This window comes from Alosa sapidissima, chromosome 11 (assembly GCF_018492685.1).
Source record: "Alosa sapidissima isolate fAloSap1 chromosome 11, fAloSap1.pri, whole genome shotgun sequence".
Classification (NCBI taxonomy): Eukaryota; Metazoa; Chordata; class Actinopteri; order Clupeiformes; family Clupeidae; genus Alosa; species Alosa sapidissima.
The window spans coordinates 27,146,667-27,162,256 of record NC_055967.1 but is presented as its reverse complement, the minus strand read 5'-3'; the positions used below and the strand labels follow the sequence as shown (position 1 = coordinate 27,162,256).

Here is a 15,590-nt window from a genome sequence, read left to right as displayed (position 1 = left end):
CATTAGATCCATACTTGCAAATAGCAACACAGAACAGACATGGCATCTCTTATGGATAATGAATGATTGCTGATTGAAGAATTGTACAAAGAAGTTTCACACAAGTGTATCAGAAATTCGGACTTATGCAAGGAATCTCTACCACCTGTGAAAAGATGTTTTCCTTTTGTTTAGCATGGGAAAAGGGGCAGCCGTGGCCTACTGGTTAGCGCTTCGGACTTGTAACTGGAGGGTTGCCAATTCGAACCCCGACCAGTAGGCACGGCTGAAGTGCCCTTGAGCAAAAGCTAACCCCCCCTCACTGCTCCCCGAGCGCCACTGTTGTTGCAGGCAGCTCACTGCGCCGGGATTAGTGTGGTCACTGTGTGCTGAGTGTGTTTCACTAATTCACGGATTGGGATAAATGCAGAGACCAAAGTTTTGCGAAAGGGTGTGAGAAATGTGTGAACCCAATGAAAATGTGTGAACACATTCACAAGAGATGACTTCTGCTGTGCAAAGAAGGTGTTCATGTAAACCAAGTGGATCCCAGTTTCTTTAAGCAGGTCCAAGCAATCAAGAAAAACTGTAACTGGCCTAGCCTATTCTTTTCATCCACATGAGTAAACTCATTTGGTTTCTGAAGTACAACTCTCCCAGATTCCAAAGACATACATTTGGAATTTGTGAAATTTACTCTAGACCTCATCATAATTTCACTAATGATAACTGAACAATTAGTTTTAGAATTTAACCATTGTTCATTGCTCAGAGAAGCAAAATGTCCACTTACCATGTACTAGTAGGCAGACTCCAGAATTTCTACTGCTCACTTGTGTTGACAGTGAAGAAATGTATTGTTATCTCTCTCTCTCTGTCATTTTAGGCCAGGGGTGCCCAATTTGTGGCTTTTTAAGGGCCATTTGTTATGGCCAGCAGTTAAACATTTGTCAGCTGCTGGGAATTTCTATCCCAACTGGTTAGCTGCAGTTCATTTCAACAAGCAAACAGGAGTGAGTATAGCTGGGGTCCCCATGCATGGAGCGCTGTCTGAAGCAGTGGCATAATGACAAAAATATAGGCATTTCATCAAATGTAAAGTGGCATAACATGAACGCTTATTTGTTTGTGTGTGTGTGTGTGTGTGTGCGCGCGCATGTGTGTGTGTGTGTTTGCCTATCTGCAATAGCAGTTTTACAAGTGTCAAAATTGCATTTTTTTAGGAATAGCCCTTGCAGTTCACACACAGGAATGCAGTAGGCCTACTTTGGTCAGGACAGGCCCACTCAAATGTAGCATTTTGGACATGAAACAACATTGTAGGGTACTTGAAAAAAAAAACTGCAATACAGTTTTTGTCCCGTAGCCTGGGAGTCTGATGCATATCCGAAGTAGCCCACTTTTTGACGCATTTCTTCTTGTTCTTCTTTATTTGTATGATAATAAAAAAGGGCTGAAAAGAAAGGTAAGGAAATTATATATATATATATATATATATATATATATATATATATATATATATATATATATATATATATATATAAAAAGTATCTCGAATACTAATGTTACTATTTTCAGATCAGTGCCTCGTTCGCGGAAAAGACAGAATAGCATGTCAAGGAACTTCCGCGCGGATGGGTTACTATAGTAACAGACGATGCAGTTGTGTGAGCGTCCAAGCATCAAAGTCCCTCCCCTGCCTCAGTTTGGACAAACTTCACAGCGTTGAAGAGTAGCCTGTGTGTGTGTGTTTATTACCTCAAATACTTGGAACCAAGAGATTACTCCCCATAACTGCAGTGGTCGAGACTAGATTATCAATCATCTGCTAACCGTGGCTTTACTAAACTTCTTTTGGATAGGCAATCTTTGGACGGCCTGGCACAATATCAATACGTTAACGTTCGTTAGTTAACGCCATTAAGTTACAGATAGCTGTCATTTTCCTGGTTGAGCAACGATGAAGACAACGTTACAGACTTCACAAAACTGAGGTAAGTTGGTAAGCTAAATTGTAACGTTACTGATATGTCTTCTCGTTAATCGAATACAGATAAGGGGACTTTAAGTTACTATCGAACTTAGAAGCTACCTGCTGCTGCAGCAGGTGCTAAACACGAACTTGGGAGAAGGAGGAGGAGGAGAAGGGGGAGATAAATTGGATAGCCTACCGTGAAGGAAGGAAACAGTGTTGCGCTTTTCTTTCCCCCCTTCTCTCAAGTTGCTTTTTTGAAATAGCTGCACTGCAGTAGGCTTCAGTCTTTCAAGGTCTGCAGGCTCCTCTCTTTCTTTCGCTAAACACAAACTTAAAATCAAACGCAAAATAGCCTACCGCCTTACACAATCCGGTGTTTGAGGAAGTATCACTTTGTTTCTTTCACACGTGTCAGTCAGTCAGGCAAGGCAGGCTGGCTGACGGGTGGTGCATGTTTTTGAATGTCACAATATGATTTTGACACTGTTGTCTAAAATAGCCTAAACTTTCTAGGCCTACAGAAGTTTCGCAAAAGCATGCTTTGATAACAGTTTCGCCACAGTTTGCAAGAAATGTCTAACGTTTTTGTATTATTATTATCCTTAATCTGTAACGCTAGGTTGCAGTCTGAAAGTAATTGTTGGACACATTGTAACCCCGAGAAGGAAGCAGCCACTGAGTTGGCAACTGGACGAACTGGAAATACCTACAGGCTAGCTAGGAGGAGGTGGTAGCCTAATATTTGTTGGCTCTTGGCTGTTGTATTATGTCATGCAGTTTCGGGTTATATTTACCCTCCCGTACTCTGACTACTCTCGCAGGTCACTTTTGTCAGATGTCTAACACACAAGATTAGCCTACTTTGAGCCAGTGGCAAATGATTTCAAGCATGTGCTAAAAGATGATTTACAGATGCGGACCAAACAATTTATTTTTATGACAATATTGTCCTTAACTTAAGGGTCATAGTTGAATTAGACCACCTTATATTTCTGGCAGTTCTATAATATTTTTGATATGATGTGATATCTGTTTTTTATTTTATTTTATTGAAGTCAACACATTAATCAGGCACAGAAAAGGCAAGGAAAGAAGGCTGTATCCATCACTTTGATGAATTGGCTAGGTGTGTCATTTTTTGTTGTGGCTGGCTTCCTCATGTGGGATGAGACTCTGAACCCTCCAGTGAGTTCCAGTGTGTCTGAATGGTCAGACCTGTTCCTCAGCAGGCGACTGAATGATCCTGTTTCCTGAACTACATCCACTTCAGAGACACACATGATATCTCAGTGAGCAGTCTAAACATCACTGGACATCCATGGTCAAGGTCAAGGGTAATGACACAAAAATACAAGCTAATTAGGCCAGTGTTAATGTAGGCTATGCAATGTAAACCTGCCTCACTGTCCTCTTTTTGTATTTTTATTTTTGCAAGTTTGGTTTAAACATTTATTGTTCCGCAGTCAAGAACCTCAGTTGTGAAATGCTTTAGCTGCTGTGTTGCTGCCTTGTTCTGTTAAGCATGCAGATTCAACACAGATTAGGCTGTAGCCTAACTTTTACCCTACAGCCTAATCTTACACATTTGTGTAACTGGTTTCCTGAAGGAAAATACTTTTCTTTTAGGTAAAAAGGTATAGTAGGCTAGGCTACACACTTCTCGTGAAAGCTTGATGCTATTTGAATGGAACAGCTAATCAAATGAACTCTTCTGTGCTCTTATAGCAGTGCGTTGGCTTGGTCAGACACAATGTATTTTCCAGTGACAGCGGCAGGATTCTGTACAGAATTCAGAGGTTTTTTTTTAGTGCAAACACTGTGGACAGCTGAAGGTCCAATTTGCTGAATATTAACCAAGCGTGTATTGGATTAGAATGCTGCAGTGCAGACTAGGCTATATACCTATTTAAAAACTATATTTGAAAACTAGGTCACATATTTGACTTCCTGAATAGTAATTTTAGCCTTGGCTGTAATGTGAGTTATGATATAGACTACAGAAAGTTGAGCAACTTTGCAACTGAGGCCAGTCTCTTCTCTGTGTGTCTAAAATAAAGATAACGGCAGGGCACATGCAAAACATCACATCTCACGGTAACTGCCTGTCCTATGCAGTAGCCAACATGTTAGAGAGAGAGAGCCGATGACAGACTAATGGAAATGTGTGCTACAGCAGATAGGCTAGCTCTCCTATCCTAATCAGGTAGTTTTGACCGGATGTGGGAAGTGAACCCTGAGCGAGTTAGACTAGCCCAAGTAAAAGGAGGGACAGCTAGGCTAATTAAGCTAGCCTCCTGAACTAGCCTAGGTTCCAGCTGTTAGACGTGGCCTGCTCTGTTTGTGTACAGTCCTCAGCAGCCGGATCTTCTGGGCAACACAGAAGTGCAGGTTCATGCTGCCAACCCAAGTGTGTTTTGAAAGGAGGAAGTGTGCTAACTGTCCAATGCGGAGGTATGTGATGACACTGTAAGGCCTCTGGCAGGGCTGGTGTTTGCACTGACTTGGGGGGGTGGGGTGGGGGGCTGAGTTCTTGCTTGGGTCTTTACATTTGCTCTCATTATGAAACAGGTTTATGGCTGAGCATGGGACACTTCACAGCTGTTGCAATGTTGCACAAATATTGTTATCTTCTATATCACTCCTGTGCTAGTATGATCAGGAGTTGTTGTCTCTCTTTGTCTGTCCCTCTCGCTCACTATAGGGCTGTTGAAGTGTGCTTTTGTGTCTGTTTGTGTCTGTAGCTTTTGTGTGTGGTTGTGCATTCGCTGATGTGGGAGATACAGTAGGGTATTTGTTTTTTGAGTCACAGTGCAGGGGCAGTGTGCTGCAGAAGTTTTAAAATGAATGCAGGTTTCCGCCGTGGTCTGTGACGGTGGGCTTTTTAAGCAGCGTGGTTTCTGTGGTGGGAGAGCTATGACAATGACAAAAACTGTAGGCCTAAAGGCTACATTGCTGATTAGACGAGCGCATACGAAAACAAGAAGGCTAGCGACCAGAAACAGGAAGAATGAGAGGAGGACAGGATAAAGTAGAGGAGAGAAGAGGGGAAGAGAGGTGAGGAGAGGAGAGGACCGGGGAGGAGAGGAGAATAAAGGGAAGCATAAAGTAGAGGAGAGGGAAGGAGAAGAGAGTCTGCATGAGGAACAGAGGAGATCATTGGGGTGAGGGGAGAAGAGAGGATGTGGATTTAAGGAGAGGAATAAAACATGGGCAGGAGAGAAGTACAGAGGGAGAGGAGAGAATAAGGGACATGATGCATTTGAATTTGAGAAAATGGTGATCGAAGGGAGGGGGCAAAATCATGGGCTGAGGAATAAAGTAATCTGGGAAAATATATAACCAAATGTAGATGCGGAGAAACATTGTCTGTCATTTATTCATCCATCCATCCATCCATCCCTCCATTAAAGGATAATTCCAGTATTTAGCACTTTGAGTCCCTTTTCCGGTTTGTTTTGGATGAACTAGAGTGGTGGACACTGACTATGTGTCCTATCTCGACTTTCTGACTGGTTTTGAATCGCCTTTGACTGTTTCAGAGTGGTTGGCTATGGGCATGCACAAAAATGTCCTTAAAACAACCCTTAACATTAATTTTCAAAATTGTGCAACTGGCGATTCAAAACGAGTCAAAGTAGAGACAGGACCGATCGTCAACATTTCGGTGTTCACCACTCTAGTTTATCCAAAACAAACCAGAAAAGGGACTCAAAGTGCTAAATACCGGAATTATCCTCTAACGTAGCCTTCAACTTCAAAATTCAAAATGACTTATAAGGCATAATCGGTCTATAGGACTTTATGACATGCGTCTTGGCTTGAGTGTTGCTGGTCCCTTTAAGGCTTGAGCAGTTTAGCCTGGAGGAAATCAGGCAGCACTGCAGGCTACTTCTCTCCTCTGAAGCATCCCTCAAGTCGACCTTGTGGCCAGGCTGACAAGCTCCATGTGCTCTGTCAGTCACACCGTGGTAACAGCTCGCTAGTTTTTACTCACACCCTCAACGGATGCTGCTTTATGTGTGAGATATGACAGTGTCTGTGTCTTTGTAGTGCAGGGCATGTGTGAGCCACAGACGTAGAGATGGTGCATATTACAACACCGTACAGAGTCATTCATAGATATGCATTATGTGTATATAGACCCTTTCATCAATAAAAACAATGCTTGAACGTTCTATTTGGGCCCCAATCTACTTCCTCTACATTAAGATAACATATGGAATGTTAAAAAGGAAGTCTTGCGGGGCCAACTATGATGCTGATAATGGAACTCTCTTGAAAGGGTCCATATCTATGGTCATTCCAAATGACACAGGCCCCTTTGACCTACACTCTGTGTCACAATGGCAGTCACAAATCTGCTGTATCTGTTGCTAGAGTGCTCTCAAGAATGGCTGTTCCATGAATCATGAAGACATGTTGTTATTGCTGTCACCTTGAAATGTTTTCCTCTCCTCTTTTCTCTTCGTCTCTGTGTCTTTCTCTCACTTAACACAGAAATGCCAGACCTAGATATGAGGTGTCAAGGAAAGCACAGTGAATGTAGGGCTACTTTTTAGATCGCATTTTCAATTGATTTCAGTACTGAGATCTTGGCTAGGTAACTGGTGAAATGTAGAGAGGGAGGAAGAGTGTGCCCTTGGCGCACATTTCTATAGAGCTCAGAGTTCTGTTTCTGTTCATTATGTTTACCTCAGCTGTAGGGGTTGGGGATTGGTGATGGTTAAGTAGCTTTTGCCTCTCTCCATCTCACGATTCCTCTATTCTGTCTATCTGCAAGGCTTCATTGAGTAATTAAAGATTCGGTTGCTAAGAGATGACAAGTGGTGACTGCCTGTAGGAACGGAGGACATAGCCTGGCGGAGTGGTGTTTATGCTCTCCTCTTTTCCCCTTCTCTTCCTCACTCTCTCGTGTCTCTCCTCTTTTCCTCACTCCTCTTTTCCTCTCCTCTTCCTCACTTTCCCATGTCTCTCCTCTTCCTCACTCCTCTTCCTCACTCTCTCGTATCACTCCTCTTTTCCTCTCTTCCTCACTCTCTCATGTCTCTCCTCTTCCTCACTCCTCTTCCTCACTCTCTCGTATCTCACCCGTTTCTCTGTCTTTTCTCCTCTCAGTCACTGTAATCTGTCACCTCTCTCTTGTCCATCAATCTCTCTAGTTTCTCACACTCACTCACTCTCTCTCTCTCTCTCTCTCTCTCTCTCTCGCTCTCTCCTATAGTGCTGCCCCATGTGGACGAAGTGAGTGAAGTGTTGTGCCCAGTGTGTGTGCGTGTGTGTGTTAGTGTGTGTGTCTGGTGTGGGGGGTGATGAGAGACGTCATGGCCACCCTCAGCAGTATCTCGGCCTCTGGGGCCGTCCGAAGGTCACGACCCAGAGAGGGGCGCCCACTGAAGAGTGCTACTCAGACAGCAGGAGACGTGGAGGCTGAGGTGGGGGTGGGTGACGAAGGGAGCACGATGATGGAGAAGACGCAGGAGTTCTTCCAGATATGCGACATCGAGAACAAGGGCTTCATCTCCCGACGGGACATGCAGGTGAGAGAAGTTTGTGTGTGTGTGTGTGTGCGTGTGCGTGTTTGTCAGTGCGTGTGTGTGTGTGTGTGTTCATTGGAATTTTTTCCCTTATGATTTCTTAGATCTTCTCGTCAGAGTCTATAAACCTGCATTTCAAGACATCAATGGACTTGTATGCATTGTATCATTTCTGTGTACAGTCCCAGTGTGTGTGTTCCTGGCATTATCAGTGCAGAGTGTACTATGTAGGCAGTGTCTCACAGTCTTTATTGCCATGGGCAAACACTAATCATGACTGCTGTGCTACGGCTCCAATGCTACTAAACTTTGTTTTTTCTTCTCCTGAACTTCCTGAAGTGTGGCCAATCCAGTAGAAAGTTTGCTCATTAAATGTGTCCGTTTCATGAGGGCTAACTGTACAGTAGTTATGCAACCAGCCATTAAGATTTACTGAGGTACACACAGACCAAACTAAGAACACCTTTCTTAGGGGAAACAATGTTAAATGAAACTGTGTGTGTTTGTGTGTGTGTGTGTGTGTGTGTGTGTGTGTGTGTATGTATGTGTGCATGCAGCCATAAGTGCTCATGACTCAGATTTATATGGGCAGTCAGTGTTAGTGCGGGCTATTCCAGTGAATGTGAGTGTATTGAAACACAAGAACACAAGAATTGCCACGACTTCAACGGAGGCTTTTTGTTGTGCAGATTCACTCCCCCGCCCTGCCTCACGACCACGGCCACCCCTCACACACACACGCACACACACACACACACACACACACACACATACATATACACACACACACACACACACATACGCCAACGCTTTGCCCACTTTGATGCTGCAGCTCTCAAGCGTCCTCTGTGAAGAGCTTGGCTCTGAAAGGCGCTCCACCTTTGATCCGGAGTGTATGGAGACGCGTGGTGCGGTGCGGCGCGGCGCGCTCTGCCCATCCTCTGGTCCTGCAACCCTTTTGTCAGCCGCATCCTGAGCCCACTGATGACTAGGGACTAGGGGGGAGGGATTTCCATATTCTTTTGTTTACTGTTCACTGGAGTGCGTGTGACAATGCATATCATGATGCTCTGCAGGAACTCATCAATGTAGATCATCTGCGATATGCAAACATACAAACAAACAAACAAACAAGCAAATTAATACATAAATAGACAAAAATAGCCCTGCAGTAGTATGCAGCTATGGAGGCTGAGGGATCATTTAGACTTTTTTGTTGTGTGTGTTTGTGTGTGTGTGTGTGTGTGTGTGTGTGTGTGTGTGTGTGTGTGTGTGTGTGAGATGGCCACCCTTAAAAGTGGAGGAGTTTGAGTTGTCTCCTGTATATTATCTCTTAGCCTCTTCAGGGTTCTGCAGGTGAGGGGTGTGGGGAGAGGGTACTCAAATGAAACTCAACCCTTGGCACTCTTGTTCAGTGAAAAATATATGTTTAATTAATGTGCTAAAGCTACAGAATCAAAAGTTGCACAGAGGTATACATAATTTAGTGATGCCCACTGATCTGTTAGAAATTAGTTGGCAGTCTGGTCTCTGTCAGCACCCGATGACCAAGTCATGTGTGTACATTTGAACTTTTTTCGTTCTACTCCAATGAATGCGGAACGCAGAGCACACAGAGAGAGGCAGGCGGCCTTACAAGGTAGCTCCCAGAGTGAGAGTTTATGTATGATCTGCATGGCTCACTTGGGCAAATGTTAATTGGTGGCAATTAATTAGCCTTGTCCTCTATCAGTCAAATGCCCACCTTAATGATTTGGATGTCTATAGGAAATCTATTCTAAAAACAAATAATGATTGTGCCAGCAGGCCCCAATTGATCCTGTGTAGGAGGTTTGTTGGAGAATCACATCTAGCTCTTAGGTTTAAACTGGACTCCGGTTGGAGAGATTAGCATCCGCACAAGAGCAACAATATACAATAAGCAACTCATAAAACTCACACCTTACGATTAACATTTAACATTAACATCTGTTGCAGCATGGCAAGGTCAAGATTAGGCCATGTTTACTAAGGACCACACACACACACACACACACACACACACACACACACACACACACACACACACACACACACACACACACACACACACACACACACATACATAAACAAACTTAAGGCCCCTCTCAGGGACTGTGCCAGGGACTGATAAGACCGTGTGTGTGTGTGTGTGTGTGTGCAGTCTAATTATAATTATACTTCATTCCAACACGGTCATCTGGCCCGGAGAGAGACAGGACCCATGATGTTTGCTGTAGGCTTTATGAGGGATGGACCATGTTGGGTTCACTGCTGTGTGTCAACATCACTGCTGTGTGGGCCGTTTAACACCTTTTTTGTTTTGTTCTGGAGGTAGTTTGAAAGTGCATATGTAGGCAGGGTGAGGTTACAGTGTTACTAAATGGCCAACGCTTGGCGTCAGATGTTGTTGTTTTGCGTTTAGTTTTGTAGTATTGAGGTTACGTTTCCTGATGTATTGAAGATTTTCTTTTTCTCTTCTCATGTTTTGTGTTGAGCAGAGGCTGAATGGAGAACTTCCTCTTAGCGCGGATGAGCTAGAGAACGTTTTTGACACTCTGGATGCCGATGGCAATGGATACCTCACCCTGGACGAGTTCTCTTCTGGATTCAGTGGGTTCTGGAATATTCCCAGTCAAATCCTCAGACCTGTCACTTAATAGGAAAACGCTGAATTCTCAGTCTGTGTTTTTTTAAATAGTCCAACCACACCACTCCACACATATCCCAAGTCAGATCTGTTAATTATGTACTTATGTGCTAATTAAGATAATATGTCATGTACTCTCCACTTAAACATGGATAAATCACACTCATAAATCTATCAGCAACCAGAGCAGACTTAAATCTCAGAACCCATTTTATTTATAATGTACACATGAATACTTTCCCTGTTTATAAACTTACAAGCTAAGCACACTTCCTGCTGTATAAAACCCCAACTCTACTCCCTGTGCCATGTGCTTCATTTCGTCCTGTCAGCACTATGCCTGCGTCAGCATTCCTGTCTGTCTTCCTCCAGGTGAGTTCCTGTTCGGCCAGGGAGTGTCCGTGTCGGAGCTGGGGGAGGAGATGTCTGTCTCAGGAGCTCCCCCTGAGTCGCTCTACCAGAGCCACTGGGAGGAGCATCTGACGGGGGGAGGCGAGGAAGAGGAGGAGGAGGAGGAGAGGCACTTCTGCATGCTGATGGAGAGCCTGGGGGCCAGTAACGTGTTTGAGGAGTGAGTACAGTCAAACTGACCGCCCCGCTAGGGCCATTTCTGTTTATTTATTGTTGTTTATAAGTACTCTAAAGTGACCTGGACCTAGTCTAAAGTAATCAGCATCCGCCTCTGGGATCACTAGTGCCAGTGTTTCACAATACTGTAGCCTACATTTATGTGCTTCAAAGTACTTTTATAAAATTGTTTTAGAAATAGATTTTACTTCAAATATATCATTATTTTATAACTATCTTTTTCATGCCTATGCAAAATAGATTTGCCCATATAGTGCATGGTGCAGTGAGAGCTAGATGAGCTAGTTTGTAATATGGAGACTTCTGAACAGAAAGTCCTTCAACTGGACGGGAAGGCTTCTGTAGTTTGGTGCTTAATCACCTGAGTCACCGTGATCGATTTGAGGAAAGGTCATTCTGTCATTGGTGGAAAGGACGGTTTGGTCCAAGCTAAAAGTATTCGTTCCACTAGGCGTTTTCAGGGAGAGCTGTCCCTGTGGGACTGTCTCAGACAGGACGGAGAACATCCTGCATCCTACACGCACACACTTCTCTCTCTCTCTCTCTCTCTCTCTCTCTCTCTTTCTCTTTCTCCCTTGCTAGCACACTACAAAGACACACAGGCCGAATGTGGCTTTTCCAAAACGCTTGAGTGAGCTCACCTTTAGCGTAGCACCTGCATTCGATCAGAGAGCAGTGGTGGATGGAGAGACGAGGCGGAGGACACTTCTTTACTTTCCTCATGATAGACTGAAAAGGAGGTGAAGTGTATAGACCCTTTCAAGAGAGTTCCATTATCAGCATCGTAGTTGGCCCCACAAGACTTCCTTTTTAACATTCCATATGTTATCTTAATGCAGAGGAAGTAGATTGGGGCCCAAATAGAACGTTCAAGCATTGTTTTTGTTTTTATTGATGAAAGGGTCTATAACACAGGGGCTTATGACAGGACAGCTAAGCGTTGCCTTGCTGTGGAGATCGCAGACCTGTACTGTATGGACCTCTGCTGTTTTAGATATCGCTCCTGCAAGGGAAAGTGCATAGCGCTTCTCTCACAACCTTACACTCTCTCTGTCTCTCTCTCTCTCTCTCTCTCTCTCTCTCTCTCTCTCTCTCTCTCTCTCTCTCTCTCTCTCTCTCTCTCTCTCTCTCTCTCTCTCTCTCTCACATACACACACACAGCCAAAAGGTATTCTCTCTTTCTCTAGCTTTCTCACACAGACACACAAGACACGCACACATACACACTAACTAATATGTTTGTGTGAAACTGGGTTTTTTAATAAGAATTGTACTGAAGTGAAGATTAAAGTGTGGTCTATTTCTCTCCTTTCTCTCTCTCTCTCTCTCACTCTTCCCATGGTTCCCTCTCTCACCCCCCTCTCACGTCCCCCTCTCCTCCAGCCCAGTTGAGATGCGTAGTCTGTGGGCACAGCTGCGGCGAGATGAGCCTCACCTGCTGGCCAACTTTGAGGAGTTCCTAGCGCGGGTCACCCAGCAGATCAAGGAGGCCACTCAGGAGAAGCGAGAGATGGAGAGCGCTCTCAAGAGGTCAGTGAGGTCAACGACTCCAGAGCCAGGGTTTGATTAGGTCTGGGTTTGTCTAGGTGTCTCTCGGTGTGTTTATGCTGTTTGCTTTGTTGTTTGTGTGTGTGCGTGTGTGGAAGGGTGTTTTGTCACAGGCTCCTTGTTTTGTTAGCACTCAAATTTCAATTGTTACTTTCGTGTGTGTGTGTGTGTGTGTGTGTGTGTGTGTGAGTGTGTGTTCTCCTGCAGTTCTCTCTCTAAAAGCACAAGGCCTGCTGTAGCCCTTGCGTTAGTTTAGCCCTCTTAAATGCGAGAGAAGGTCTGACATGGGACGTGGGAAGTTATCCAGCTACTTCAAACATGTGCAAACACCTTACAAGCACAATCAACAGCACAATTGTTGACCCTGAGAAAAGACCTGCTAGACTGCTAACTCATGCCCTTTGGCAATGTTTTGCTGTGATGGATTTTAAAACCATTTGCATGTAGTGGTTTGACCCAGACCACAGAACTGTACACGACATATAGTTGACTATTTGGAATAACACGTCTGCGTATCTGTCCCTCACATGAGCACGAAGTCACAAACGTTTCAAACAGCTGGGCCTTTAAGGGGCGTCTCTGAGTATCTCATTACCTGAACCCTGCCACACTGCAATAACCATAACCATAACCATGACACTGCCCCAGGAAAGTGGTCCTCTGCCCAGAGTGCGGAGAAGACCATTAGCAATTCATTACTGCTAATTGAGACGGCTCTTTTGTTGTCCTTTGATGCGTATGTATGTGGTTATGTCAGTGTGTGTGTGTGCCAATGTGGTTTTTGTGTGGTTAGATCCGGTGATGTTCTCATGTGGAAACACCCACTCTTCTGCTCCTGTTTGTGTTTCTGCCACTCATTACTTACTTGGACTCAGCTCCTGTGCTCAGAGAAGTGGGCTTTGGAAGATGTTGTTTGTTCTTTGGTTTGAGTTAGTCTGTGGCTGTCAAACCTGTTCTTATTTATTCAAAGTGATGCTCAAGAACTCAAGATCCAGGGAATGCATAGGAGAGGATACACGTTGAGACTACATGTTCCTGTGCACTGAATTGGTTAATTTGCTCCAAAAACAGTGGGATGTAATGAAAGAAGATATTAAGCAAAAAGGTCCAGCTAAGCTTTAATAAAAAAACGAACCAAATGCTATCAATCGGATGAACGGTTTGAGAGATATGCGAGTAACAGACACACAACAGACAGACAAACGTTCCTGTCATTGATAGACAGGTGGCTGACCACGAAGCATTCAATTGATCCCAGTTCAGGACATGAAATTACTATTTTTCGTCTTTTTCAACAATCCTTTGTCATTTTAGCAATATTCTTTTAATTAAGACACAGTCAGAACGTATTCCACAAGTGTGTTTGGACCAAACGAACATAGAGCATGTCCATGAGTAATTGTGTTAGCAGCTGTTCTCGTCTGCTGTATTCAGGAGCACAAATGGAGACGGTACTGGAGTGGGCACTGAATAGAAGCCCATAGAGCAGAACCACTTCAGATCCTGTCTCTGATCTCATTGCCCTGGCGCTTTAGCATATGCCTTTGAATTTGGAGTGCTGTTTTTGTTTGTGGGTTTTGTGTGTGTGTGTGTGTGTGTGTGTGGATGTGGATGTGTGTCTGAAAACCAGCTCAGGTCTTTGTCAACATGGCCTGAAACCGGTGATGAAGCGTTCTATATAAACTTGCAAGTGCTACTTAATGGAAAAAGTCTGCTCATAGACGATTCCAAAAATTGTATTTCAAAGGTTGAAATACGCTGCTCAAAACAATTAGGGGGACACTTCAATCACACATTGGATCAGTACTATCATTGTTTGGTGTTGAGGTGAAACTGTTATGAGGCAGTTGTTTGATTTTGCAAGAAGAACTGTCAGATGTTCTGTAAATGTAGTTTGAAAAAGGAGAAAAAGGCGGAAGGTTTCAAAAACTGTAAGTGTCCCCTTAATGTTTTTGAGCAGTGTAGGTTGTGCGGCTTAATTTCAAGTGCAACTGACTCACTATTTTTTTTTTTATCTTACTTCAAGAAAGGAAAGTGCTTTCAAGTCAAGATTGTTGTTGGATTGAGTATGAAATATATAGACTAGTTGTAGGCAACCAATTCTTAGGAATTCTTGTTGCAGTGGCCGTCTGTAAATGTTAGACAACGTGTGTGTGTGTGTGTGTGTGTGTGTGTGTGTGTGTGTGTGTGTCTTTTTGGCGGATCGTGACTATGACATTAACTTGCAGGAAAGCGGCGACACATGATGACGAGATTCATCGTTTGTACGAGGAGATGGAGCTGCAGATCAAAAATGAGAAGGACCGGATCATTATGCAGGTGTGTGTGTGTGTGTGTGGGTAAAGAATGTACCTGCGTCTGTGCTTACCTGCTGCGTCTCTCATGTGTCCTTCCCAACGCCACTCTCACTTGTGCCATATTGCTCACATATTTATTGCCCCTAAAGTTTTTTAGGTTTTTAAAGTCATTTTTTCATGGTAACATTTTCTTGATCTTGTAGAGTTGTAGATGACCCTGTATTCAGGCTTTAGGGAATATACTACTTTTATAAAAACAACATGTGTATGAAGAAATGTTTTTTTTCCAGTGTAACAATTTTAATAACAGTGGTGTTATTGTTTTCCCCACTAATTTAATTGCACTAGATTGCTAAGGTAATGAGTTATCACGTCATGCATTGAAACTGCCAAAGTAAAGACAAATATCCTCAGTTCAGCTCTCTGACTCACTGTGTGTGTGTGTGTCTGACCGCGTGGTTCTCTCTCTCAGGACTCGGAGCGGTTCCTGACGCGCAGCCAGGAGCTGGAGCAGCAGCTGTCCAGTAAGGAAAGCGAGCTGGACCACCTCTTCCAGAAACAGAGGAGGGTAAGAGAAGTTCCCCAACACATCTGCAGTCCTCACTTACCGCAGCCTCAATATTACACTCCATGCTGTGTGCCAACTAAGCACAGTGAAACAAAAGGGCACTTCAAAGCCAGTGGGCAGTGAAGGTCGTCATGGCAATCAATAACGCTGTGGTAAGGGCACTTAAATGGACTCAGAAGACTCACAGAAACTGCGGGGGCATGATTGAGATGACGGTATGAGATGGCAGCTTTTGTGTGCACTGGAAACTGAAGCATTAGGTCAAGAGGGTGATCAGATGAGTGGGCCAACATTAATGACCTTAAAGGACAGGCAACAATTAGTATCACAAGAGGAATGGCTTTGTACCATTTAATATAGTTTCTATGCATATGGCTTAATAAACTATAGTTACTATAGCCGGTGAGGCCAGGTAAGGGACTGTGGAACCAAA

At 43.9% G+C, this 15,590-nt stretch overlaps 1 protein-coding gene across 4 annotated transcripts in view; it reads left to right on the top strand.

The window, feature by feature from the left end:
* Window positions 1-1,623: 1,623 nt before the first annotated feature.
* Window positions 1,624-15,590, top strand: part of cracr2aa (calcium release activated channel regulator 2Aa) — a 31,774-nt gene continuing 17,807 nt past the window's right edge. The window contains exons 1-7 of one of the 4 annotated variants that reach the window (XM_042111404.1): window positions 1,624-1,973; window positions 7,176-7,491; window positions 10,008-10,119; window positions 10,529-10,727; window positions 12,128-12,274; window positions 14,521-14,611; window positions 15,062-15,157. In XM_042111404.1, coding sequence (XP_041967338.1) covers window positions 7,264-7,491; window positions 10,008-10,119; window positions 10,529-10,727; window positions 12,128-12,274; window positions 14,521-14,611; window positions 15,062-15,157 — 873 coding nt within the window. In that variant the 5' untranslated portion in view covers window positions 1,624-1,973; window positions 7,176-7,263. Of the gene's footprint in view, window positions 1,974-3,149; window positions 3,289-6,331; window positions 6,497-7,175; window positions 7,492-10,007; window positions 10,120-10,528; window positions 10,728-12,127; window positions 12,275-14,520; window positions 14,612-15,061; window positions 15,158-15,590 lie in introns of those variants that run through there. The other 3 variants (XM_042111406.1, XM_042111405.1, XM_042111407.1) reach the window with 3 other exon arrangements.